The sequence below is a fragment of the Schistosoma haematobium genome, chromosome 4, assembly GCF_000699445.3.
Source record: "Schistosoma haematobium chromosome 4, whole genome shotgun sequence".
Classification (NCBI taxonomy): Eukaryota; Metazoa; Platyhelminthes; class Trematoda; order Strigeidida; family Schistosomatidae; genus Schistosoma; species Schistosoma haematobium.
The window spans coordinates 4597717-4624175 of NC_067199.1; the positions used below are offsets into that span (position 1 = coordinate 4597717).

Genomic DNA, 26459 nt, shown 5'->3' on the forward strand with positions numbered 1-26459 from the left:
GCTTTCATCGTTCTTCTGAACGACATCATCAGCACAAACTTCAGGTCAACAAGAACCAATCAACATCGAGGTGCACAGAACAAGCTGTGAAACACATATGGAGAAATTCGAACACTTCACTTCTATCTGAAGTTTGTGCTGATGATGTCGTTCAGAAGAACGATGAAAGCTCCACGACCAAACCATCCAGCTCAGAGAACAAAACTCCACCAAAATCATCCACCTGAGCTACAAATCTTCTCCACCAACACTATGGGTTATTTTAATTATCTTTGCCATTCATAAAGGGTAATGTAATGAATAAAGTTCAGTCAATCAAAATGGGATTACTAATCCGGAAGACAGTCAAAATAAAGAGATGTAATAAGATATTTCATGGAAAGAAAGAGTAGAACAAAACTGTTATGATGTAATAATGGAATATTTGTAAACAAGTCAAAGAAAGATTCACAATCATCTCTTTTTAAACAATCTCATTATATATAAATGACTGTATTTCTGTTGTTTTGTAGCGTCAGGGAGAGTAGTTTCACGTTAGCTGTCGATGGAATTATTTTATCATTTACTACTTGAATAGATTTCTTCGGAACCCTTAAGCGTAACCCATTTATTGCGTCATCTGAAAATGTCTTCTCAGCTCTATTGGTCAAGCATCTAACTACTTTTCTCTTGTAACAAATAGGTAAAACCTAAAGAACCGTGTGTAATATCATATACAATTCTAATGATAGAGTTGTTCCCCTTTGTTTTTAACAAAACTTCAAGGCAACGCGATTTGTTATGTATTTCATATGTAAATCTGATTGCTGAGAATATATTGTTTAATCTTTATATATCCATACAAATATAACTAGAATGTACTAGAGTTAGGTTTGGTGAAGATCTGACTTAAAACAATATTGTTCACCTATACATATTGATCTAACTAAAAAACTGTGTTTTTAGGGTGTTCAGTTTGCTTAATTCATGTTAAATCTGATGCAACCAGGAACCAAAGGATTTTATGTCCCACACAAAGTCAGCATAGTATTTCTTAGACGACTTGGATTTTCTGAGGGGTCAACGCCCCTGAATTTTTGACGTAAAGGCTAAAACCACGAGGTGCTAAAGTAGCTTTAGGAGAGGGCGGTAACCGATAATCGGTTCATACACCATCTGTCGTATGTCTTTTGTTCTGAAGCCCGTGTTCACTAATGGTTTGGTATCAGGGTTTCCCAACCATACTGCGGGGAGTTTCCATGTCGACCAAACCGACTAAAGTTCTGGATATTCACCCTTTTTGTTTTCACTTTCGACCATTCTGAGGAATTTCGAGAGCTTGTGAAATAAGTAAGGGTATATATTACTAATAGTCAATAGGTAGCTAATACTGTCCGTTTGGATTTTCATTATTTATTTATTTGAACACATAAATATTGGTATCAAGGAGCACGGCATGCACATGTGCTACATAAGTCACTTGATTTATGTGTGGGCTGTGATACTGCCGGGGTTTCCGGACCGAAGCAGGTGGTTTTCTTAGGGAGTCACACTCGGAGCCTTCGACCCAAAGGTTTGATCCACAAGGCAGTGGAGCATCGTGAGGAGATGCAGTCCCATGGTAGACGGTAACCAATAATTGATTCATACGCCATTTGTTCCCTTAGGATCCTGGAGACCGTGTGGAACATTCGTTTGGAATCAGGGTTTTCCAACTTCACTAGGGGGATCCTCGATTTCTACCAACCCGGTTAAAGCGCCGGATATTCGCTTTTCATCCTCTCAATTTCGAAAATAACAATAACTGATTCCAGACAACAGAATAATCAATGAACTTTTCAATGTTTTAATCTTTTTTGTTACCTAATCACCTAAACTAGATTGTGATTAGTAATAAATTGTGTGTGTATGCGTATTTTGCTTTATTTAGAAATCATTAGTCAGATTTACCTAGATCCATGTTGTTGTCTACATTGAGAATTGAATGAATAATATCCAACCAATCAAAAATCAATTTATTTAGCCTATTTTCCATGTATAACTATTATTCACTTCAACAGTATTATTCATTCATTGATTGTCAACAGTATAATCATTTATATATTTTATAAATACATCTTTTACTTAGTATATACCATAAGTCTTACTTGTGTATCGTTCTAGTCATCAATCCAACTATCCTTTACTTTCTTTATGGTTAAACACTTTAATTATATTGGTATTACTTTCTAACTTTGATGTTATCTTTAATTTTTATTGCCGACAAATTGAAAGAAGAAAAAAAACCCTATCAACTATAATCAAATGACATCACATCTCTGTACATACATTCCTCTCATACTCACTCACTCACTCACTCACTCTCGCTCACCCTCTCTCTCTCTCTTGTCTGCTCTCCAACCTCTAGCCTTATAAATAACTTTGTAACTGTACATTATATAATTGTTACATATTTGAAATTTAATTTTATATTCATTATTATTCTGTATAGAAACAAGACAATGGTCTTAGTCTATCAGTACAATGTCAAAGCAATAATTATCAATATGGTAGTAAGTATCAAATGAATACATCTTATTGTAATAAAAAACACTATTACACCTTATGATTACTAGTGTTGTAACGAAATGAAGTATTGTTAGTTAATAGTTGAATTCATGAGTCAATTAAAGTTAGATAACCATGGTAAACCTAGAAAAACATTGAACGGCCGTTTCGTCCTAGAACGAGATTTTTCAATAGTGCCCATCTAAAATTTCGCATGAGAGACTCAAACCGTGAACCTATCAGTCTCATGGGTGAACGCCTAAACTCTAGACTACTGAGCCGGTATCTAACGGTGTTAATATCTAACTTCAACCAATCCATGAAATTGTCCCACCATTCATCATTGTCTTCAGTGAGTAACTACTTCTACAACATATACGGTTGAACTCTACTGGTCGCATACTAAAAAAAAACAGCCATCCAGTGTTTTTCTAGGTTTACCATAGTAGTGTAACTTTAATAGACTCATAAATTCAACTATTAAAATTGTGCTCACGCGCGAAACCAGTAGGTTCTGGGTTCGAATCTCGCAGGGGGCGAGGTCGTGGTTGCGCACTGCTGAGGAGTCCCACAATAGGACGAGTTGGCCGTCCAGTGCTTCCAGGTTTTCCATGGTGATCTAGCTTCAACTGACTCATGATCTTAACCATTGATATTAAAATTGTCATTGTATTGTATTGAACATTTTGATAACTTACATGAATAAGCAGATATTGTATAACCAAATATATATGTACAAAATCCAACTGGCACAAAACGTACAGCACCAATTACCAAAAGGCTAAGAACTTTAAAAGATAATAATAAGAAAAGTCAGAAAATGTTCATTTGGAACTAATCAGTATATAAATGTATTTTACAATCACTAATTGATGATAATCAGAATTGATAATAACAAGTTAATAAATCAATTTCATACATATAACCTCATAGGTATAGACATAGTTATAGACATAGAGACTGTAAATGAATTACGACGTTTTTAAGTGTTTAACCATAGATTTCTTTGAAAATAAACGTTGTTGCTGTGTAGTTTAAAACAATTTGATTAAATCTGGTTTAATGAACGCAGTATACTAATAGATTATTAGTGGGAACTCAAATACCTTATAACCACTTAATGATAATATAAGGTATACAGACAGATGGTTTAACGCACGTAAATTCAAAGTCAGATAAATATGTAGTGTGTACTACTTATATCGACATAAGTAGTATATAACGAGAGTCAGGAATAGAATATCTGACAGCAGAAGATTGAAAAGATCGAGAAGGGGTGAACGGTATTGGTATGGAAATACAGGAACAATTAACGAATATTTTGTAGATGAAGTATTAGAGTATGGTTTTTCTATTGTACCTAGTAACTCTGTAATTTTGTGCTAAGATATAATATACATAAACCAAAAATATAGAACTAACCATTGACAAGATACATTGATTTCATGGGTTTTTCTTACAAATATTTCTCGCAATATTTTGATTTGACCCTAGTTGGATTGATTATACTACTGGCAAGTCAATCAACTCATTGTATTCAACCAGTTTACTAACATTTATAAGGTTATGAATATAACAGTCAGATAATTGTGAATAGGTGGTCACATGTTTGATTTCTATCTTAAAATTTATTATTTGGTTAAATAATTAACAATAAATCTTTTGATATCAGAAGCGGTTTTGTGGTTAAGCGCTGTGATATAGGTCCTGGGATTGAATCTCGCTGGGGAGGCGGGATCGCAGTTGAGCACTGCTGAGGAGTCTCACAATGGGACGAAACGACCATCCAGTGCTGGCCACACAATTTCATGGATTGGTTTATATTAGACACTAACACCATTGGATGCCGGCCGGTTCAGCGGTGCAGTAGGTTAGGCGCTCGCGCGCGAGGCTGCAGGCCCTGGGTTCGAGTCTCACGAGCGGGATCGTGGATGCGCACTTCTGAGGAGTTCCGCAATAGGACAAAAGGGCCGTTCAGTGCTTCCAGGTTTCAAACGGTGATTCTAATTAATTATCTTACGATCAATAAAATTCAAACTGAAAAACTTTACGGTCGGTATATTTTTCTCTTTGTCTGTCTTGTAAGGAATAGAATGGTGATTTCTTTAAATTTATTGGGTTAAGCAAATCTATTCATATAAAATGAAAAAATATTATAGTAACAGATATAGTCGGCATATTTTTGTGGATAAAGGTGAATGGCAGGAAAAGCTTTTTAATATATTTCTTTTCTTTAAAAATCAGATGACCATAATGAATAAAGCGGTTATTAACATTATTAGTATACCCCTATCATCTTGTGAAATCTTGACAATTCAGTAATTAAATATGGAATTGTATAAAAATGACTTATTCTATTGATTTGAAATTTCATCTTCAATTATTAACAATTTAAACAAGTAAAACTTGTATGCTTACCGCTAGATCATTTGGGTTTAATGATAAATCTACTAAGATTTCAGCATCTTAGAAATATAGATTCTTCAGTAAACACATTCACACAAAACGTGACACATATTACATAGATGTGTATATTGTTGTGATGATGTCGCTCATTTTACATGACTTTAATTCAACCTTTAATGTATTAATACAAATTTCCGATTGAGTAAGATAGATGAAATGAAAATATCTAGACAAAATCACACTACTTACAAGTAGCAAAATATATTAAATCGACAGTAGTAGCTTGTATGCTGTTATTATTGATTTATTCTTTATATTAGTACTAACAACAGTTCATCGTTGAACAACCTAGCTTGTTCAGTCAGTCAGTCAGTAACAACGTAGAACTTTGTACGTACGTACATCAGTTCAAGTTGCCATACCACATTAGTACAGAGATGCAGTGGTCGATTCAAATACAGTAGTGATAGAGGCGGTAAGAGTATAAGAAGTAATCGGGAAGATTAGGGTTTAAAGATGTTATTCAAGGAGTATAATCCAATGAAATAAATTTGGAAAGAGGAAAAAAGGGACATGAAGAATTCAGAAGATTAGAATTTGGTAGAACATAAAGAATGGATGCACCTGCGCCATTGCAAACGATTTTGAGCCATGTCATTCAGGGTCTCTAACCATCGGTTGCTATCATCTCGTGGTCCCCAACCAGGTAGTCTACACCTACCAACATGGCTCAGTCCACTTGTCAGTGACTTCATGGATTTGTGCTATGTTTTGGTCTGGCCACCCCTAGCTTTCTTCCAACCTACTCCTATACCATTGAACATCGCTCGTCGAGGTAGTCGGTCGTTGGGCATACGTAACACGTGTCCCAGCCATCTCAACTGATGAAGTTTCACTACTTCATCAATTGATTTGCCACCCTTACCTACTACCCGTTTCCTAACAACTGTGTTACTTACTCGATGGTCCCAGGATATACGAGCAATGTTTCGAAGACACCTATGATCGAATACTAGTAACCTACGGATATCCTCTACTCTTACCGGCCATGTTTCACTGCCATAAAGTAGGACGGGACGAACTGCTGCACAGTAAACACGTCCTTTGGTTGATAGACGGATATCTCGCCTACGCCACATATGACGCAAGTTGGCAAAAGCTAGTCGAGCCTTCTGTATCCGTGCTGAGATTTCGTCACACACCAAACCACAAGGGCTGATGAGACTTCCAAGATAAGTGAAGCGGTCGACACGCTCAACTACTTCACTCCCTATCACTAGTTTGGGTGTCGATGTAACCCAATCCTGAAACAACATTTTGCATTTCGAGGGAGAGAATCGCATCCCGAACATGCTTTCATTGTTGCTTAGAGTGGTCAGAAGACTCTGCATTTTGTCAGCGTCTTCACCAAATAGAACTATGTCATCAGCATATTCTAAGTCAACAAGTGAACCTCCCGGTACAAGTTCAACCCCTGTAAATTTAGATGAGGAGAGTGTTATCTCTAAAAGTACGTCGACCACAAAGTTATCCATATAAAGCTATCAAGTTAGTCACTGGTTACAAGTATAATTTTTGTGAACCAAGATGGCAAGTTATAAGTTAAATGAAGCGGCAATGTTACATTTTACCGTCAACATCGTGAGTTTAGCTAACAATAATAAATGATCGTGTGTGTGTGTGTTTGTGTAAATAAAACCCCTTCAATCGCTAAGATTATTTCAAATATAATTATCACGTATAATGCTTTTTAAAGGTTGAATTCGTTTAAATCTAACAAGATTTCTTCGTATCCATTCACCCCCCCCCCGCAAAAAAATTGCTGAAGCTCTTGCTATCCATGAAATGAAGTCATAACTGTATGTACGAATGCAGTACATCTTGTTGTTGTCTTTATTGTGGTCATAAAATACTATTATTAATAATTTATTGAATATTATTTATTTCGTTTTTAAAAAATATCCCTCTGTCTCTTTTTGGTTATCCCTCATACCTCTGTGATTTTATTCATTATTATTTGTAACTCTAATGGTTGAGATCAGGAGTCAATTGAAGCTAGACGAACATGGAAAAATTAAAAGAATTGGGCGGCCAACTCGGCCTATTGTGGAACTCCTCAGCAGGGCACATTCACGATCCTTCCCGCGGAACTCGAACCCAGGGCCTTTCTCTTCTCGCAAGTGATTGCTTAACCTCTAGACCACTGAGCCGTCATCCAACAGTGTTAATGAAATAACTTCAACCAATCATTTTTCGAGTACGTCTTTGGAAAATATATGTTCCTCACACATCAATCTTAATTTAATGTTAAAATGAGATAACTCAAAGATTAAAATGTTCAAATGGTAATTCCTCAAGTTATAGTGAAACAAAAAAAAACCAGTAAAAAGTGCATTGAATCTACATTGGGTCTGAATCATTTAGTTAAAATAAAATCATTGAAAGATGGGTGTACATTATCGTGAATTGATTTAATTTAAACATAGATGTCGACTCATTTGGTCTAAAGATTTAACATTCAACTGTTGATGGGAAATTTCTTGAATTAGTTCCCTAATAGAATTGTAAATGTGCACTAATGTAAAGTTTCATACTGAGACAAAATAGTCATTTAGTGTAGCCTGACTTAATTCCCATGACATAAACTAGGAATGTATCACCGATTGTAGATTTACTGAATAGATAACACATTTACAAAACTTAATACTGTTATGGTAAGTATTGATGGGATGTATTTCAGTCAGTCAGTCAGTCAGTAACAACGTAGGACTTCGTACGTACGTACATCAGTTCGAGTTACCACATCACATTAGCACAGAGATGCAGTGGTTGATTCAAATCCCATAGTGCTAGATGTAGTGAAATTATAAGCTTTAATCAGAAAAATTAGGGTTTGAAGATGTTATTCAAGGAGTATAATCCAGTGAAATAAATTTGGAAAGAGAAAAAAGAAAGGGAGATGAAAAATTCAGAAGATTAGAATTTTGGAGAACACAAAGAGTGGATGCACCTGCACCATTGCAAACGATTTTGAGCCATGTCATTCAGGGTTTCTAACCATCGGTTGCTATCATCTCGCGGTCCCCAACCAGGTAGTCTACACCTACCAATATGACTCAGTCCACTTGTCAGTGACTTCATGGACATGTGGCATGTTTTGGTCTGGCCACCCCTAGCTTTCTTCCAATCTACTCCTATACAACAAAACACCGCACATCGAGGCAGTTGGTGGTTAGGCATGGAATGTATTTGAAGTCTAACAAAATGTTTCTAATTAATATTTGTCATTAAACGATATCCCAGGACAGGGTTGGATGAAGAATGCTGGTGAGCGGCCTATGTTCCTTCACGAGGAGTAACAGGCGTAAGTAAGTAAGTAAGTATTAGACGATATATACAAGTACTAAACAACATCTTGATTCATCTTTAAGCTGATAAATTCCCTTAAAGAGAATATAGTTAAGTTTCAATAAAGGGCGTATTATTCTACTTACTTCTCTTAAACATATGTAAAAAAGATATCTAATATTACCATTGGTAATTCAAGGTTAAATAATCACTCAAGGATAGTAAAATTTGATATGGTCGTCAAAATAACTACAATAAGTACTGAAAGTAATTGATTTTTTAAACGTGTACTTTAAAATGGTGAATGATTTAGAAACTGAATTATTCATGACGAAGTGAATTGGTAAAGTTTATTCTTTTCTTTTTCTAACGATCAACTAAAGAAACATTCATTAGTTTTTAGTTTTCTGTGGGTTTTATTCTCTGAACTGGATGGTTTGATAGTGTTTTCATGATATCTCAATGGGTTGTTGTCAAGATTTCTAAATGTTTTGATGTGAGTGTCCTTTTGTAAATTAATCTTTTGGTCCTCTATGACATGTTGGTATTTGTGGATCCTGTAATATGAATCCGTTATCATTAAGTGTATCATTTTTCCTTCACTTCGCTCAGCTATTCTCCATCCCAATAGGTAGTTGATTGGAGGTCTGCATCTTACACTTGTTGGTAGAACATGATGATGAAGACATTCGTGGAGAAAATACAGTTGTTCTCGAGTGGGAGCCTGCCATTTGGCGAAATTCTCCCATTTTCTCACAACGAGAAGTGTACCACGCTCATATGATTTTGACATGGTAGAGAAGATTTGTAGCTCAGGTAGGTGATTTTGGTGGGGTTTCGTTCTCTGAACTACAAATCTTTTCCAATATCTCAAGTTTTCTGAGTATTCTTGATCAATATTTTCTGTTCATCGAAATACTTTTTCCATTATCATTGATATTCTGTTTTTATACTGTTGAGGAATATTTATATTGTAGGTTGATGCATTTATGTGTTAGATGGTTAAGAGTGAATCTGTAAGGAACCCTTGACATAGTTCCTGTGCTTCATGGATCGGTTTGTGATTTCAAAAGACTGCACAATCTCCACAACTTCATATTAACAATTATTATGTGCTCACTAGTGATTAGATTCAATAAAAAAGTTCCGGAATTTTAGTGAGAAACTGTGAATAGAAAATTTCAAACGTGTTGAGTGTGTAGAAAGTACTCATTGAAGAAAATAGGAGATATTCGTACAATATCACAGGTTGACTGAAATAAGACTCGTACACTTTTGGATCTTGGCTAACTAATCGATAGGTAAAGTGTTTGCGCACAAAACATAAGACCATTTTTTCTGATCCCAGTTGCGTAATTATCGATTGTTGTCTGAATTGAATTGGTTTGTGACCTCAATAAGATTAAACAGTCTCTGTAACACCATTGTGACCACTCATATTTATCTGAGATATTTTTTCTATTTCTTGTTTCTAAATAGCCTTTACCCATCAAGTTGTAAATATCTCATACCTATAGCAAATCGGTTACACTTTGAATAACTTAGGGAAAACGTATCAGAATAAAAAGTTGGTTGATTTAGTTTTTGAATTTCCCAATAACTATCGATTTGTTTTAAGATTATAGGCAGACTCTACTGATGAGTGGTAACTGTAGTATCGGTGGCTATGTTAAATCCACATAGCTTATTCAAGCTTCTAGACAAGTTAATTTATCAATTGTTTTTGAGTCATATTTTGACCTTGTTAATTATTCACTTATCAATTTTGACTGTTTTTATGTCAGCCTACATGTGTGCCCTCTTTATCCCATTCAACGCATGTATGTAGCTTATTTTTGTGTCACTATAGATATTGATTAACGCTTGATTAAACGGAATTCGCTCACACACCTTCACTGCGCATCCTTTCGTTTCGCTTCGTTATCTTTTCTTCGCTTTATTCACTACGATTCTCTGATTGTCCGTTTCGATCAGCGAGTGTACAAAATATACGTATTCAATCATCCATTCTCGGATTTGACCTACTTAATTCCATTATTCACTGACGTAATTTATTTTATCTGAGGATAGACGACATATGTATATTTCAATAACAATCAATCATACGATCTAACTGGAGTCAGATTTCAGGTTACAAAATAACTAGTATGAAACCGATATCAACTTGTCGATTACCTCCAATCACTTGACATGTAGTTGTAAACAATAAATTCATTTCACCTGATATTGTTTGTTTGAATCTTCCCATTGATGTTTAGAACTGTAATTGATCAATCTCTTATTGGTATATGTACATACTGTGCATATTTGCCTCGATATAGCCTTAATTCACAAGCATTATATGCAAACATCGACAGTGGTTAGCATTGCAAATAAGAGACTGATCAATTGCAGTCTTAAACACCAATGGGAAGATTCAAACAAACAATACCAAGTGAATTCAAAACTTCACCCCCTTGCACAAGCAAGTGGCTATCAGGACTCAGTAGCTAAATGGATAACGCGATGGCGTTTGAAGCGAACGATACTGAGTACGAGATCCAGAGTGAACTTCAACTCTGAGATGCACAAGTACATTCAGCTGACTAGTCCCAAATAAGACGAAACGCGTGTTCTGAATTCCACTGATAGCCACTATCCATCTTTAAATAAATTCATTTATTTATGTAATAAGAAATACAACAACAACAATAAAAACAATAAACCTACCTGATCCCATTAAACCACATATTATTATTTGATATAACGATAAAGTGAATTCTGAATCAGCATTATATTGAAAATTTGCAAAATTGCTATGATTTATAAAATTGACTGGTATACATACACCACCAATTGGTATAGTTGGATATAATGGTAATGTTGGACATAATGATACATTTAAAATACGCGGTTGAGATCTAAGAATAAAATTATAAATTAATTAAATAGATGGATATTAAGATATATGTATTAAGATATAAATAAGTTAAATGTAACTATGGATTGATCAAAGATACTTTAAACAGTATTGGATTACGTTTCCGATATAAAAATTAATGATACTTGTTATATCCTGATGGGAATTATGAATCATAACGTTTAGAAACTATTTATAGATCAATACGATACATACATTTTTATTGTTAAGTAGCTTAAACTATGCATATTCATATTCTTATTATTATAAGCTTTATCGTGACACATAGACTATTATTTTACTATTTACTATTCTTGGGTACCGTCCAGTTTATTGATTACAGTCTCCCATATTCACAGACATTTTTGGCTAAATCATGTACAAATGTTTTTTTCAGTTTTATGGTAAAATGGGGTCTCTTTGGTTTGTATATAAACTTAATATGTTTGAAATAAATGATTCATATCGCGAAGGCTGTGTTCTGGACTTCACAGGTAGGACTAGATAGGACGCAGGACCGATAAGGACGTAAGACTGCTCGTGCGGGTTTATGTGTCATTGGTCCGGTAAATAATTCACTGTTCTCTAATTGGCGGCATCATTACGTAGTACTCATGAATCTTAACTATAGTTATTCATATATCTTATATTCTGTCCTTCTTCCTATAATTTTTGATTCCCTAAAGAAAGCATACATTATGTCTGAAAATTGAATGAAAATATTTAAATCATATAGCTTACTTAATAATTGAATTCATGAGTTAATCGAAACTAGACTGGTAGGTCATGGGTTTGAATCTCGCGAGTCAGAGTCGTGGATGCGGACTGTTGAGAAAACACATACTAGGATGAAACGGCTTTTCAATACTTCCAGGTTTTCTATGATGATCTAGCTTTAAATGACTCATGAACTCAATTATTAAATTACTATAATCTTCACAATACTCTCTCTGATTATCAGTTATTCTTCTATGAAATTTGTCGTTTAAGTTTAAACTAAATTGTCAAGTAAAATTAGTTTTATTATAAAGAAATCTATAATTTAACTAACAAACTCTAATACTTAGTTATGGCACTACATTCATTACACAAACCATATTCATGATTTAATGAGAATACAACACTTTACAAATATATATTATGTTTTGCAACGCCACATAGTCTTTTCTAGGTTTGAGTCTCAGTACGTAGAACTTCGTACGTAAGTACATCAGTTGAGTTGTCATACCACATTAGCAAGAGATACACTTCTCAATTCAAATCCCATATTGGTAGAGGTAGTAAAAGTATAAGCAGTAGTCGGAAAGATTAGGGTTTGAAGATGTTATTCAAGGAGTATAATCCAGTGAAATAAATTTGGAAAGAGTAAAAAAGGATTTTGGGCCATGTCATTCAAGGTCTCTAACCATCGGTCGCTATCAACTCGCGGATCTCAACCAGGTGGTCTATACCTTTGCACGAATATTACAAATGGGATCCTGAATTATTCAGCTGGTAAGTTTCAAATAAGATAAAGTACATATTTTGTATTCATTTGATAGATATTATCCAGAATACAATAGAATTATCAATCACTCATTAAATAACAAAATAATATATAAGTATGAAAGTGAATAACCATATAGCAACTAATAACCATTCACTTTTACTGGTCATATCAACAGCTTTCCAAATAGGTAAATTATTTTTAAGGAATAAACAATACTATTTCTTTTTAAATACGTTCCAAATTTACTAGTACGTTTATCTATAAATAAGTACATGCCTATGATCAAAAAGAGTACTAATATATATATAATGGATAGTAAGCTATAGACACCCCTTAAAAATTACTGATGCTATAAGTTTACGTCGACAAAATGGACTAAAGTGTGTTTTTATCCATAAACTAGGAGTTGGGGAATGTGAATCAATTGACTAGACTACTGAACTATATCTTAAAACTCAATACATCCATGTTAATTTCACGATTTTTGATATTCACGGAAAATATGTTATACAATACGACAATCATAAGAAGTGAAATTGATCAAATGTTCACTTTTTAAATGAAATGAAAACCCAAATTAAAATACATCATTGATTTATATAGTTGACTCCATCGCTACAGTTAAACAATTTTCAAAAATTATTCAAGTTGGATTGATTTCCTACAGAAAGGATATTGTCAAAGGTATCAACCTGGCTGTAAAGGTGCATCCAGTTTCATATTACAGTTCTAACAAGTGATTAGCACGTAGAACAGTTACAAAGTTCTCTCGATGCTTTATATCCAAGTGTCTACAGTTTACTTAATTATCTTAAAAATAAAAAACGACACATCTCAGTATTGCCATAGTAGATAAATGCAGAACTATATAATCTGTTAAAGGATTGTAATAATAGTGATCAATAAGTGATTGATTTTTAAGGCCTATTTTCTCTGTAAAAACGTCCAATATCTTGCTTACATAGTACTTAGTTGAGTAGTAATCCAGTCAGACTGTGACTGAGTATTGTAAAATTCCATTCAATGTTTCGACATATTATATGACAAATAAAATTAATTTTTAAGAGAATTAAAATTCTATTCATTCCATACTGTTGAAGTCACTTGAATAAATTTCCTTAAGTATGTACTTTACACCAAATTAAGTATTCGCTTTTAGTTTACATAACCTCTAATGATGTTTTATCACACTAAGTGGTCAGGTGGTATCATTTCAATCATCGTATGATGAAAGTGTAAGAAGAACTGTCGTTCGTTAGTCATTTTTAGCTATCCTTAATCTTAACTATCTTACTCTAAATGATAATACAAACTAGTTCTAAAGTAGAATTTTACGCCATGAAAAGGAGAAACAAACGTCAAATATGTTTGGGCAATTACTGAGGGTGTTCAGAAGACTCTGTATTATGCCAGCATTGTAGGGACGTTTAAACTAATTAAAGAAAACTAACACATCAACTTTTGAATGACAAAAATTATTGAGTGATTTGAATGTCGAGGAAACACTTATGAAATAAGGAGGTGTAGTTGTAAGTTACACAACTTTTAAAAAAACTATGAAGCTTTTCTAAATACACCATCGAATGTCATAAATATATTTATATACAGGGAAAACACAAAACCCTCACGAAATAGTTTATGGTTTCTATAATAAACATTTGCTATTAAATATTTTAGTCTCAAAATATTATACACAGTAAAACGTTTTCTATAAATTGTTTTGTTCACACATCTGTCTTGTATAAATTCATTCATACGTTATAATAGTCAAACAAAAAACTATCCTCTGAATAATCAAGCCTAAATTATTGCTTATAACTAAAATAAGCTAAGTTACGCTTAGTGAGTTTTTGCAACAAATTGACATGAAAACAACTAATCGTCACAAATATATGTGTCTATAAAAATAATCACTTTTTAAGAAGAATAAGATGCAAAAGGTAGACAAAAACTTGATTTCTATGTTTTGTCATTACTATCACCAAAATGCACAGATCTTACTACTAAGTAAACATAAACACTACCTATACCATGATAATCATGAGATGGTTTAACATCTAGCATTAAAGACCGACTTCTGACAGCGGCTAGCTGACGTTAATCCTTATTTGTGGGCGTCTTCGATCATTTTAAATCTTATGACGCATTGTTTCACTTAATGAAATATTTAATGTTTTAATCTTATTGTAATCGTCTTATAACTCTCCAAATCAAAGATGTTGGCGTTCTTTTAATTATCCTGGATAGCTTTCTGCTTTCCTTTATTTTACAGAGGGGACCGCTAACCCATATTTAACTCCCCTCTTTTACCTAGGCCTAGGACCAGCAGTAATCACATATGTGCTGCAGGGGGAGTACAAACGAGAAGAAAAATATTTCAAGTAATATGGAAAGTCCTCTTAAATTTTGCAACAACTGACTTTATAATAGGTTGAAAGTACTTTCGAAAAGACAAATATGTAGATGTTGATAATACGTGCAATTGTTTAACTGAAACAAATTTATAACAGGAAACTTTATTGAAATTGTAGCGGTAAATAAATCCCTAAAATAAATAGCTCTGTAAGTTTTCGACATTGGATGCTGACCATATGTTTTAGTGGACTCATCTAGCTGAAGGCGCTCGGTCAGGCATCCGCACCAGATCACGTGTGGTAACGCCGTGCTCAACATCAACCGCAATCGCTAGCCAGATTAGATCAGAGAATTCCGATATATTGGTCATCGCCAAATATACTCTTCCGATCTCCTCGACTCTGTCTTTTGATTTCTCTTGGTGGGAACGAAATACATAAGAAGGTGTTACTGGTAGAAGCGTTGTCAAACACTGAATACCTGTGACATCATCATTGGTGAACCCGACGTGATCTGGTACACCTAATTGCAACTGTGAGTCTGTTCCTTTTTGGGATTTTTATATATCATTGCCTTATTTTTTATTTTTTTTAAACATTGTGATTTTTTTTTCGTGTTTTTTCTTGGATATATATATATTTTCCCCTCGTTCATTATCGTACTTCATACTTCATCATGACTGAACAGACACCTAAAGTACTCAAGCTTAAGACTTTGTCCCCGCCTTCGTTTCAACTGATGCCTTTCTGGCCCGACAACATCGAAGCCTGGTTTTGCTACGCAGAAGCTGATTTCTCCGAGCACGGAGTGATCGACACACGTGCACAATTCCTCGCAGTAGTCAAGGCACTACCGCGCGAATTCAACAGGTACGTAACACCTAGTATGTTTACTAGTGATGTTTCCGATCCTTACGAAATCTTAAAACGCTCGATTCTTAAACGAGGAGATCTAACCGGTCGACAAAGGTTAGATCAACTCTTCAATAACATCGACCTGCAACACGGTTCTGCGACAGACATGTTGCAACGGACGAGAGAGGTTATAGGCCTAAGAACTTTCGACGAAGGTCTATTCAAACAACTCTTCTTGTCAAAACTTCCCCAACAGGTGCAAGCAGTTCTGGTCTCGTTCCAGAACAACGCCTTAGACGAGCTAGCTGCATCTGCCGACCGCATTCTAGAAATTACGAAACCTTCTACTACCGAGGTATTTTCAGTCAAAGAAAAGCCTCACACGACTCAGAATGATATAACTGACTTATGTCACACACTCACGCGTTATCTTAGTCTTCGTACCGACCGTAAGAGATCGCGCACACCACGTAGAAGCATTTTCGTAAGCGATCTGTCTCTAGACCACGAGAGACAGATAACCCCGACTGGTGTTGGTATCATAACCAGTATGGAAAGTTTTCCAGAAATTGCAGAAAACCCTGCAATTTTCCCAACACGAAACCGACTGATTCGAAAAACAATTCGGGAAACTTCCAAGCCGGCACGCGTTAACGGCAACCGTAGCCGGCGAACAAAGCCGTCTGTTATTCGTCACAGATGTGACAACGAGAGTTCGCTACCTCGTCGACACTGGCGCAGAAGTTAGCGTTCTCCCAGCAAATCCTAACGACCGACTACACGAATCGACCCTAAACTTACAGGCGGCAAACGGAAAACCGATCGCTACGTATGGCAAAAGGTACGTTTACCTTAACGTGGGTTTACGCAAACCCATTCACTGGATTTTCGTTGTTGCAGATGTTTCTATGCCAATCATTGGTATGGACCTTCTACAACACCACAATCTGATCATCGATACGCGCAAACGGAGGCTAGTAGACGGAAACACTAATTTGTCCGTTTGCGTAACTTCTTTTACTGGTTGTAGAGTATCCCCAGTCACAGTTAAACATATGATAGACCCACTCTATCAACCACTACTCGATAAGTACCCTGGGATACAACAAACTCAACCGAAACTACCGTGTGTAACCAGCAACGTTACACATCACATCACGACTACAGGACCACCTGTATTCTCTAAAGCACGACGACTAGCTCCTGAAAAGCTAAGGTTAGCGAAAAACGAATTCGATCACATGATGGACTTAGGAATCATACGACCGTCAAGTAGCCCATATGCATCTCCGTTGCACATGGTCCCTAAAAAGGACAGCAACGATTGGCGTCCAACTGGTGACTATCGGCGATTGAACGCGAAAACCATTCCCGATCGTTACCCGTTGCCTCACATTCACGATTTGACAGCTACCTTGAAAGGTACAACTGTCTTTTCGAAAATCGACTTGGTTAAAGCGTATAACCAAATCCCTATGGCTACTGACGACATACCGAAAACAGCTATCATAACTCCTTTCGGACTCTATGAATTTTTGCGAATGCCTTTCGGTCTAAGGAATGCTGCTCAAACATTCCAAAGATTCATAGACGACGTTTTTCGAGGTCTCAACTTCGTACACGCGTATGTTGATGACTGTCTAATCGCAAGTCCGGACAGAGAAACACATCTCAAGCATCTGGATCTTGTTTTCGAACGATTACAAAAACATGGCATTACTGTAAACGTTCAGAAATGCCAATTCGGAACCGACTCGTTAGACTTTCTGGGACACACTATCGATGCTCAAGGCATTCGACCTCTTAGGACCAAAGTGGCGGCCATTCTGGATTACCCAGAACCGACCACCGTCAAGCAATTACGCACGTTCAACGGCCTGGTAAGTTTCTATAGACGTTTCATACCCAAATGCGCATTACTTATGAAACCTCTGACCGACCAACTTCGTGGAAATGCGAAATCCATTAATTTGGACGACACCGCACGAAAAGCATTCTCCACAGTTAAGGAACTGATTGCTAAAGCAACAATGCTCGCACATCAGGACACCCGAGCACCCATTAGCATCGCAGTAGACGCATCCGACTCAGCAATCGGAGGAGTCTTACAACAATGGGTTAACAACTCCTGGCAACCCTTGGCATTTTTCTCTAGAAGGTTGCTAGACACCGAATCGAGGTACAGCACATTCGGTAGGGAACTCCTAGCTATGTATTGTGCTGTACGGCATTTCCAACACTACATCGAAGGTCGTGAATTCACTCTTTTCACGGACCATAAACCGCTCACTTTCTCGTTAAGCTCTCCTTCTGACAAGTACTCTCCCCGTGAGTCTCGACAACTGGACTACATTTCGCAGTTTACTTCAGACATTCAACACATCTCTGGAGCAAACAATGTAGTTGCAGACGCTTTATTTCGCATAACTTCCTTGAACAGTTTCCAAGGAATCGACCTTCTTAAACTCGCCGAGCTTCAAAAAGAAGACAGTGATCTTCAGCACGAGTTATCGTCCACAACACTTAAACTACGCATCAAACAGATGGGAACAGGTAAGGAAACTCTACTTTGTGACACATCTACAGGTAGGGATCGCCCAATCGTGCCGAAACATTATCGACGCAATGTCTTCAACACATTGCACAAACTTTCGCATCCAGGTGTTCGTGCAACCATCAAGCTTATAGCAGAACGGTTTTGCTGGCCTGGAATGAATAAAGACGTGAGGGAGTGGGCACGCTCCTGTGTAAGCTGCCAAAAATCTAAGGTTATCAGACACAATAAATGTCCCTTAGGCTCGTTTAAAACTCCCGATGCCCGTTTCGACCATGTCCATCTGGATTTGGTAGGACTTTTACCAGATTCAAATGGATACTCTTATCTCTTAACCTGCGTAGACCGTTTCACTCGATGGCCAGAAACAGTACCTATCAAGGACATCACTGCTGAAACAGTGGCCCGCACCTTCGTCGAACGATGGGTAGCAAACTTTGGCTGCCCTTCAACCATCACTACAGACCGCGGACGTCAGCTTGAATCCGATCTTTTCCGTCGTCTGACCACACTTTTAGGAATCACTCGCTTCCGAACGACCGCCTACCATCCACAAGCAAACGGGTTGGTAGAACGTTTTCACCGACAACTGAAAGCTTCGCTATCAGCAGCAAACGTTTCACAGTGGACCGACGCTCTTCCACTCGTCTTACTAGGTATCCGCAATGCAGTGAAAGCTGACATTGGATACACTGCGTCTCAACTCGTTTATGGAACGACACTTCGACTTCCAGGAGAATTCGTGGATCCTTCATCCTCTTCAATGAACATGGATCTAACCTCCTACACGAACAGGCTTACAAACGCAATGCGTTCAGTTAAACCTGCTTTCACTCGACCTCAATCAACTGATGTTTTCGTTCAACCTGACTTACGATATAGTACACACGTTCTCGTTCGTCGAGACTCGCATCGACGACCATTCGAATCAGCATACGAAGGACCCTTCAAAGTTCTTCAACGTGAATCTAAGTACTATATAGTCGATAAGAACGGGACCAACGATAGCATCAGCATCGATCTCTTAAAAGCAGCGTATTTAGAAGGAAATCCTATCTACGTGGATTTTCCTTCGGTACAATCGAACGACACGACTCCGACACTTATAATACCTCATCCAACAACCAACACACACGAAGATACTTCGACAGTATCCGAAAATCAACTTAAAACGACGCGTTCTGGAAGAAGGGTGAGATTTCCAGAACATTTAAACGACTATTGCACGTAAGGCACTTCTCGACATTTTATATTATTTTTTAAAAAAACAATCTTAATATGCTTATATATTTTTATTTCTATTTAAAAAAAAACAAAAAAAAACAATTTTTTAACGCTATTACGTGTTCATGAGTTTATTTTCCATTTTTTCTCTGACATTGTGCTTTTACACACATACGAGTGTATTTCGACATGCACTTACATTTTATTTTTTCTTTTCCAGGACGGCTGGAAAAGAACGATGACGTTTATGAGGATCCGAAATTTTCATTGTACATTTTCTTTTTTTACTATGTTGAACCTCCGTCCCATATAGTAAGGAAAGACGACCAGACGCTGCTAAATTTAGTAAGCTATCAGAAGAGTGTTTACCAACGACAAACTCGTTGGGTTTAAACTTCTGGCTGGCCACGTCTTAGGGTCGTCACTGCCCCACTAGGGGGAGTGATCTGTAGCGGTAAATAAATCCCTAAAATAAATAGCTCTGTAAGTTTTCGACATTGGATGCTGACCATATGTTTTAGTGGACTCATCTAGCTGAAGGCGCTCGGTCAGGCATCCGCACCAGATCACGTGTGGTAACGCCGTGCTCAACATCAACCGCAATCGCTAGCCAGATTAGATCAGAGAATTCCGATATATTGGTCATCGCCAAATATACTCTTCCGATCTCCTCGACTCTGTCTTTTGATTTCTCTTGGTGGGAACGAAATACATTAGAAGGTGTTACTGGTAGAAGCGTTGTCAAACACTGAATACCTGTGACATCATCATTGGTGAACCCGACGTGATCTGGTACACCTAATTGCAACTGTGAGTCTGTTCCTTTTTGGGATTTTTATATATCATTGCCTTATTTTTTATTTTTTTTAAACATTGTGATTTTTTTTCGTGTTTTTTCTTGGATATATATATATTTTCCCCTCGTTCATTATCGTACTTCATACTTCATCATGACTGAACAGACACCTAAAGTACTCAAGCTTAAGACTTTGTCCCCGCCTTCGTTTCAACTGATGCCTTTCTGGCCCGACAACATCGAAGCCTGGTTTTGCTACGCAGAAGCTGATTTCTCCGAGCACGGCGTGATCGACACACGTGCACAATTCCTCGCAGTAGTCAAGGCACTACCGCGCGAATTCAACAGGTACGTAACACCTAGTATGTTTACTAGTGATGTTTCCGATCCTTACGAAATCTTAAAACGCTCGATTCTTAAACGAGGAGATCTAACCGGTCGACAAAGGTTAGATCAACTCTTCAATAACATCGACCTGCAACACGGTTCTGCGACAGACATGTTGCAACGGACGAGAGAGGTTATAGGCCTAAGAACTTTCGACGAAGGTCTATTCAAACAACTCTTCTTGTCAAAACTTCCCCAACAGGTGCAAGCAGTTCTGGTCTCGTTCCAGAACAACGCCTTAGACGAGCTAGCTGCATCTGCCGACCGCATTCTAGAAATTACGAAACCTTCTACTACCGAGGTATTTTCAGTCAAAGAAAAGCCTCACACGACTCAGAATGATATAACTGACTTATGTCACACACTCACGCGTTATCTTAGTCTTCGTACCGACCGTAAGAGATCGCGCACACCACGTAGAAGCATTTCTCGTAAGCGATCTGTCTCTAGACCACGAGAGACAGATAACCCCGACTGGTGTTGGTATCATAACCAGTATGGAAAGTTTTCCAGAAATTGCAGAAAACCCTGCAATTTTCCCAACACGAAACCGACTGATTCGAAAAACAATTCGGGAAACTTCCAAGCCGGCACGCGTTAACGGCAACCGTAGTCGGCGAACAAAGCCGTCTGTTATTCGTCACAGATGTGACAACGAGAGTTCGCTACCTCGTCGACACTGGCGCAGAAGTTAGCGTTCTCCCAGCAAATCCTAACGACCGACTACACGAATCGACCCTAAACTTACAGGCGGCAAACGGAAAACCGATCGCTACGTATGGCAAAAGGTACGTTTACCTTAACGTGGGTTTACGCAAACCCATTCACTGGATTTTCGTTGTTGCAGATGTTTCTATGCCAATCATTGGTATGGACCTTCTACAACACCACAATCTGATCATCGATACGCGCAAACGGAGGCTAGTAGACGGAAACACTAATTTGTCCGTTTGCGTAACTTCTTTTACTGGTTGTAGAGTATCCCCAGTCACAGTTAAACATATGATAGACCCACTCTATCAACCACTACTCGATAAGTACCCTGGGATACAACAAACTCAACCGAAACTACCGTGTGTAACCAGCAACGTTACACATCACATCACGACTACAGGACCACCTGTATTCTCTAAAGCACGACGACTAGCTCCTGAAAAGCTAAGGTTAGCGAAAAACGAATTCGATCACATGATGGACTTAGGAATCATACGACCGTCAAGTAGCCCATATGCATCTCCGTTGCACATGGTCCCTAAAAAGGACAGCAACGATTGGCGTCCAACTGGTGACTATCGGCGATTGAACGCGAAAACCATTCCCGATCGTTACCCGTTGCCTCACATTCACGATTTGACAGCTACCTTGAAAGGTACAACTGTCTTTTCGAAAATCGACTTGGTTAAAGCGTATAACCAAATCCCTATGGCTACTGACGACATACCGAAAACAGCTATCATAACTCCTTTCGGACTCTATGAATTTTTGCGAATGCCTTTCGGTCTAAGGAATGCTGCTCAAACATTCCAAAGATTCATAGACGACGTTTTTCGAGGTCTCAACTTCGTACACGCGTATGTTGATGACTGTCTAATCGCAAGTCCGGACAGAGAAACACATCTCAAGCATCTGGATCTTGTTTTCGAACGATTACAAAAACATAGCATTACTGTAAACGTTCAGAAATGCCAATTCGGAACCGACTCGTTAGACTTTCTGGGACACACTATCGATGCTCAAGGCATTCGACCTCTTAGGACCAAAGTGGCGGCCATTCTGGATTACCCAGAACCGACCACCGTCAAGCAATTACGCACGTTCAACGGCCTGGTAAGTTTCTATAGACGTTTCATACCCAAATGCGCATTACTTATGAAACCTCTGACCGACCAACTTCGTGGAAATGCGAAATCCATTAATTTGGACGACACCGCACGAAAAGCATTCTCCACAGTTAAGGAACTGATTGCTAAAGCAACAATGCTCGCACATCAGGACACCCGAGCACCCATTAGCATCGCAGTAGACGCATCCGACTCAGCAATCGGAGGAGTCTTACAACAATGGGTTAACAACTCCTGGCAACCCTTGGCATTTTTCTCTAGAAGGTTGCTAGACACCGAATCGAGGTACAGCACATTCGGTAGGGAACTCCTAGCTATGTATTGTGCTGTACGGCGTTTCCAACACTACATCGAAGGTCGTGAATTCACTCTTTTCACGGACCATAAACCGCTCACTTTCTCGTTAAGCTCTCCTTCTGACAAGTACTCTCCCCGTGAGTCTCGACAACTGGACTACATTTCGCAGTTTACTTCAGACATTCAACACATCTCTGGAGCAAACAATGTAGTTGCAGACGCTTTATTTCGCATAACTTCCTTGAACAGTTTCCAAGGAATCGACCTTCTTAAACTCGCCGAGCTTCAAAAAGAAGACAGTGATCTTCAGCACGAGTTATCGTCCACAACACTTAAACTACGCATCAAACAGATGGGAACAGGTAAGGAAACTCTACTTTGTGACACATCTACAGGTAGGGATCGCCCAATCGTGCCGAAACATTATCGACGCAATGTCTTCAACACATTGCACAAACTTTCGCATCCAGGTGTTCGTGCAATCATCAAGCTTATAGCAGAACGGTTTTGCTGGCCTGGAATGAATAAAGACGTGAGGGAGTGGGCACGCTCCTGTGCAAGCTGCCAAAAATCTAAGGTTATCAGACACAATAAATGTCCCTTAGGCTCGTTTAAAACTCCCGATGCCCGTTTCGACCATGTCCATCTGGATTTGGTAGGACTTTTACCAGATTCAAATGGATACTCTTATCTCTTAACCTGCGTAGACCGTTTCACTCGATGGCCAGAAGCAGTACCTATCAAGGACATCACTGCTGAAACAGTGGCCCGCACCTTCGTCGAACGATGGGTAGCAAACTTTGGCTGCCCTTCAACCATCACTACAGACCGCGGACGTCAGCTTGAATCCGATCTTTTCCGTCGTCTGACCACACTTTTAGGAATCACTCGCTTCCGAACGACCGCCTACCATCCACAAGCAAACGGGTTGGTAGAACGTTTTCACCGACAACTGAAAGCTTCGCTATCAGCAGCAAACGTTTCACAGTGGACCGACGCTCTTCCACTCGTCTTACTAGGTATCCGCAATGCAGTGAAAGCTGACATTGGATACACTGCGTCTCAACTCGTTTATGGAACGACACTTCGACTTCCAGGAGAATTCGTGGATCCTTCATCCTCTTCAATGAACATGGATCTAACCTCCTACACGAACAGGCTTACAAACGCAATGCGTTCAGTTAAACCTGCTTTCACTCGACCTCAATCAACTGATGTTTTCGTTCAACCTGACTTACGATATAGTACACACGTTCTCGTTCGTCGAGACTCGCATCGACGACCATTCGAATCAGCATACGAAGGACCCTTCAAAGTTCTTCAACGTGAATCTAAGTACTATATAGTCGATAAGAACGGGACCAACGATAGCATCAGTATCGATCTCTTAAAAGCAGCGTATTTAGAAGGAAATCCTATCTACGTGGATTTTCCTTCGGTACAATCGAACGACACGACTCCGACACTTATAATACCTCATCCAACAACCAACACACACGAAGATACTTCGACAGTATCCGAAAATCAACTTAAAACGACGCGTTCTGGAAGAAGGGTGAGATTTCCAGAACATTTAAACGACTATTGCACGTAAGGCACTTCTCGACATTTTATATTATTTTTTAAAAAAACAATCTTAATATGCTTATATATTTTTATTTCTATTTAAAAAAAACAAAAAAACAATTTTTTAACGCTATTACGTGTTCATGAGTTTATTTTCCATTTTTTTCTCTGACATTGTGCTTTTACACACATACGAGTGTATTTCGACATGCACTTACATTTTATTTTTTCTTTTCCAGGACGGCTGGAAAAGAACGATGACGTTTATGAGGATCCGAAATTTTCATTGTACATTTTCTTTTTTACTATGTTGAACCTCCGTCCCATATAGTAAGGAAAGACGACCAGACGCTGCTAAATTTAGTAAGCTATCAGAAGAGTGTTTACCAACGACAAACTCGTTGGGTTTAAACTTCTGGCTGGCCACGTCTTAGGGTCGTCACTGCCCCACTAGGGGGAGTGATCTGTAGCGGTAAATAAATCCCTAAAATAAATAGCTCTGTAAGTTTTCGACATTGGATGCTGACCATATGTTTTAGTGGACTCATCTAGCTGAAGGCGCTCGGTCAGGCATCCGCACCAGATCACGTGTGGTAACGCCGTGCTCAACATCAACCGCAATCGCTAGCCAGATTAGATCAGAGAATTCCGATATATTGGTCATCGCCAAATATACTCTTCCGATCTCCTCGACTCTGTCTTTTGATTTCTCTTGGTGGGAACGAAATACATAAGAAGGTGTTACTGGTAGAAGCGTTGTCAAACACTGAATACCTGTGACATCATCAAAATCTTTAAAGATTTAGTAGACAGAATTTTCAACCAACATACTCTATACACATAACTCTGCGCGTACACCGGATAGATCATGTGTTCTTGAAAAAACGTTTGTAAATGATAAAGTAAACACGATGAATAGGTCTCACAACAAAAAGATTGTAGAAGCAATATTAAATAAATGTTGTTCAACTTACTCATAAAGCAGAGGGGGAACCCTTGGGTCACACAAGAATACACCTGTTGAGTTTATAAAATTTGAAAGCTGTTTCGAAGAGTTTATGAAACGGTCCGGACATCTTTGAACACAAACAGGTACAGATAATACCTTGTCTTCAAAATTAGTGTGAAGCAAGTATCTATAAATAAACTATGTATGGTTCCCTACTTATACTTAGAAACGTTGAATTTCATAAACAAAAGTGGCTTCAGATTCTTTTCACTACCACAAACGTTGCCATTACAGTCGTAGTTGCTGAAAAGTATTTCTAAATCTGATAATGCTATCACGTAAATCCAGAGACCGATCTATTGAACGTTTGTTAAAATACAAGCAAAAAGCTCACTATAACAAGGCTAACTGAGACGAATATACCACCGAATATTTTATCTGTAAATTTGGACTCAAACGATTCCTCATTGTACATCGTATTACCGCTGCCTCATAATTGACCTTAAATTTGATCCTTCCGCAAATATGATCTATGGCAATTAGTACAAAAAAATCAAAATCCTTAAAAACTCAACAGAACAAGTTATTTAAAAAACACCTTTTACTTACATTTTCTTTCATTTTAATAAATGCAGATAGAAGCATATGATTTTTTATTGCATATTCGCAGAACAAAGAGTATGGGTAAACTCCAAATTGTCTAGCTGGAAGACTGTGCTTATTGGAGTGCCCCCGGGTGCAGTTTTGTTCATCATAGGCTCAACGTAATACATTTGATCGGGTTCGACAAAGAGTCTAACTTCTAGCAACTTCACACTTTTACATATATGCATTATACGAGAGTTTTTTGTTTTCATACTTTTCCGTACATAAGAGGTCTACACTATGTTTATTTCCTTCCAAAATATCAATCCGTTCTGGAGGCCAATCACTTACGTGGAACCGAACAATTATCAATTATACTTATG

General features: G+C 37.8%; 1 protein-coding gene across 1 annotated transcript in view; it reads right to left on the reverse strand.

Moving 5' to 3' along the window:
• MS3_00010882 (uncharacterized protein) overlaps window positions 1-25966 on the reverse strand; it is a gene marked incomplete at both ends in the record, with an annotated part of 42235 nt that extends 16269 nt beyond the window's left edge. Inside the window, 5 exons of the mRNA XM_051219289.1 lie at window positions 3225-3314; window positions 10990-11180; window positions 25517-25618; window positions 25708-25847; window positions 25886-25966. Coding sequence (XP_051066004.1) covers window positions 3225-3314; window positions 10990-11180; window positions 25517-25618; window positions 25708-25847; window positions 25886-25966 — 604 coding nt within the window. The remainder of the gene's footprint in view (window positions 1-3224; window positions 3315-10989; window positions 11181-25516; window positions 25619-25707; window positions 25848-25885) is intronic.
• Window positions 25967-26459: the final 493 nt, after the last annotated feature.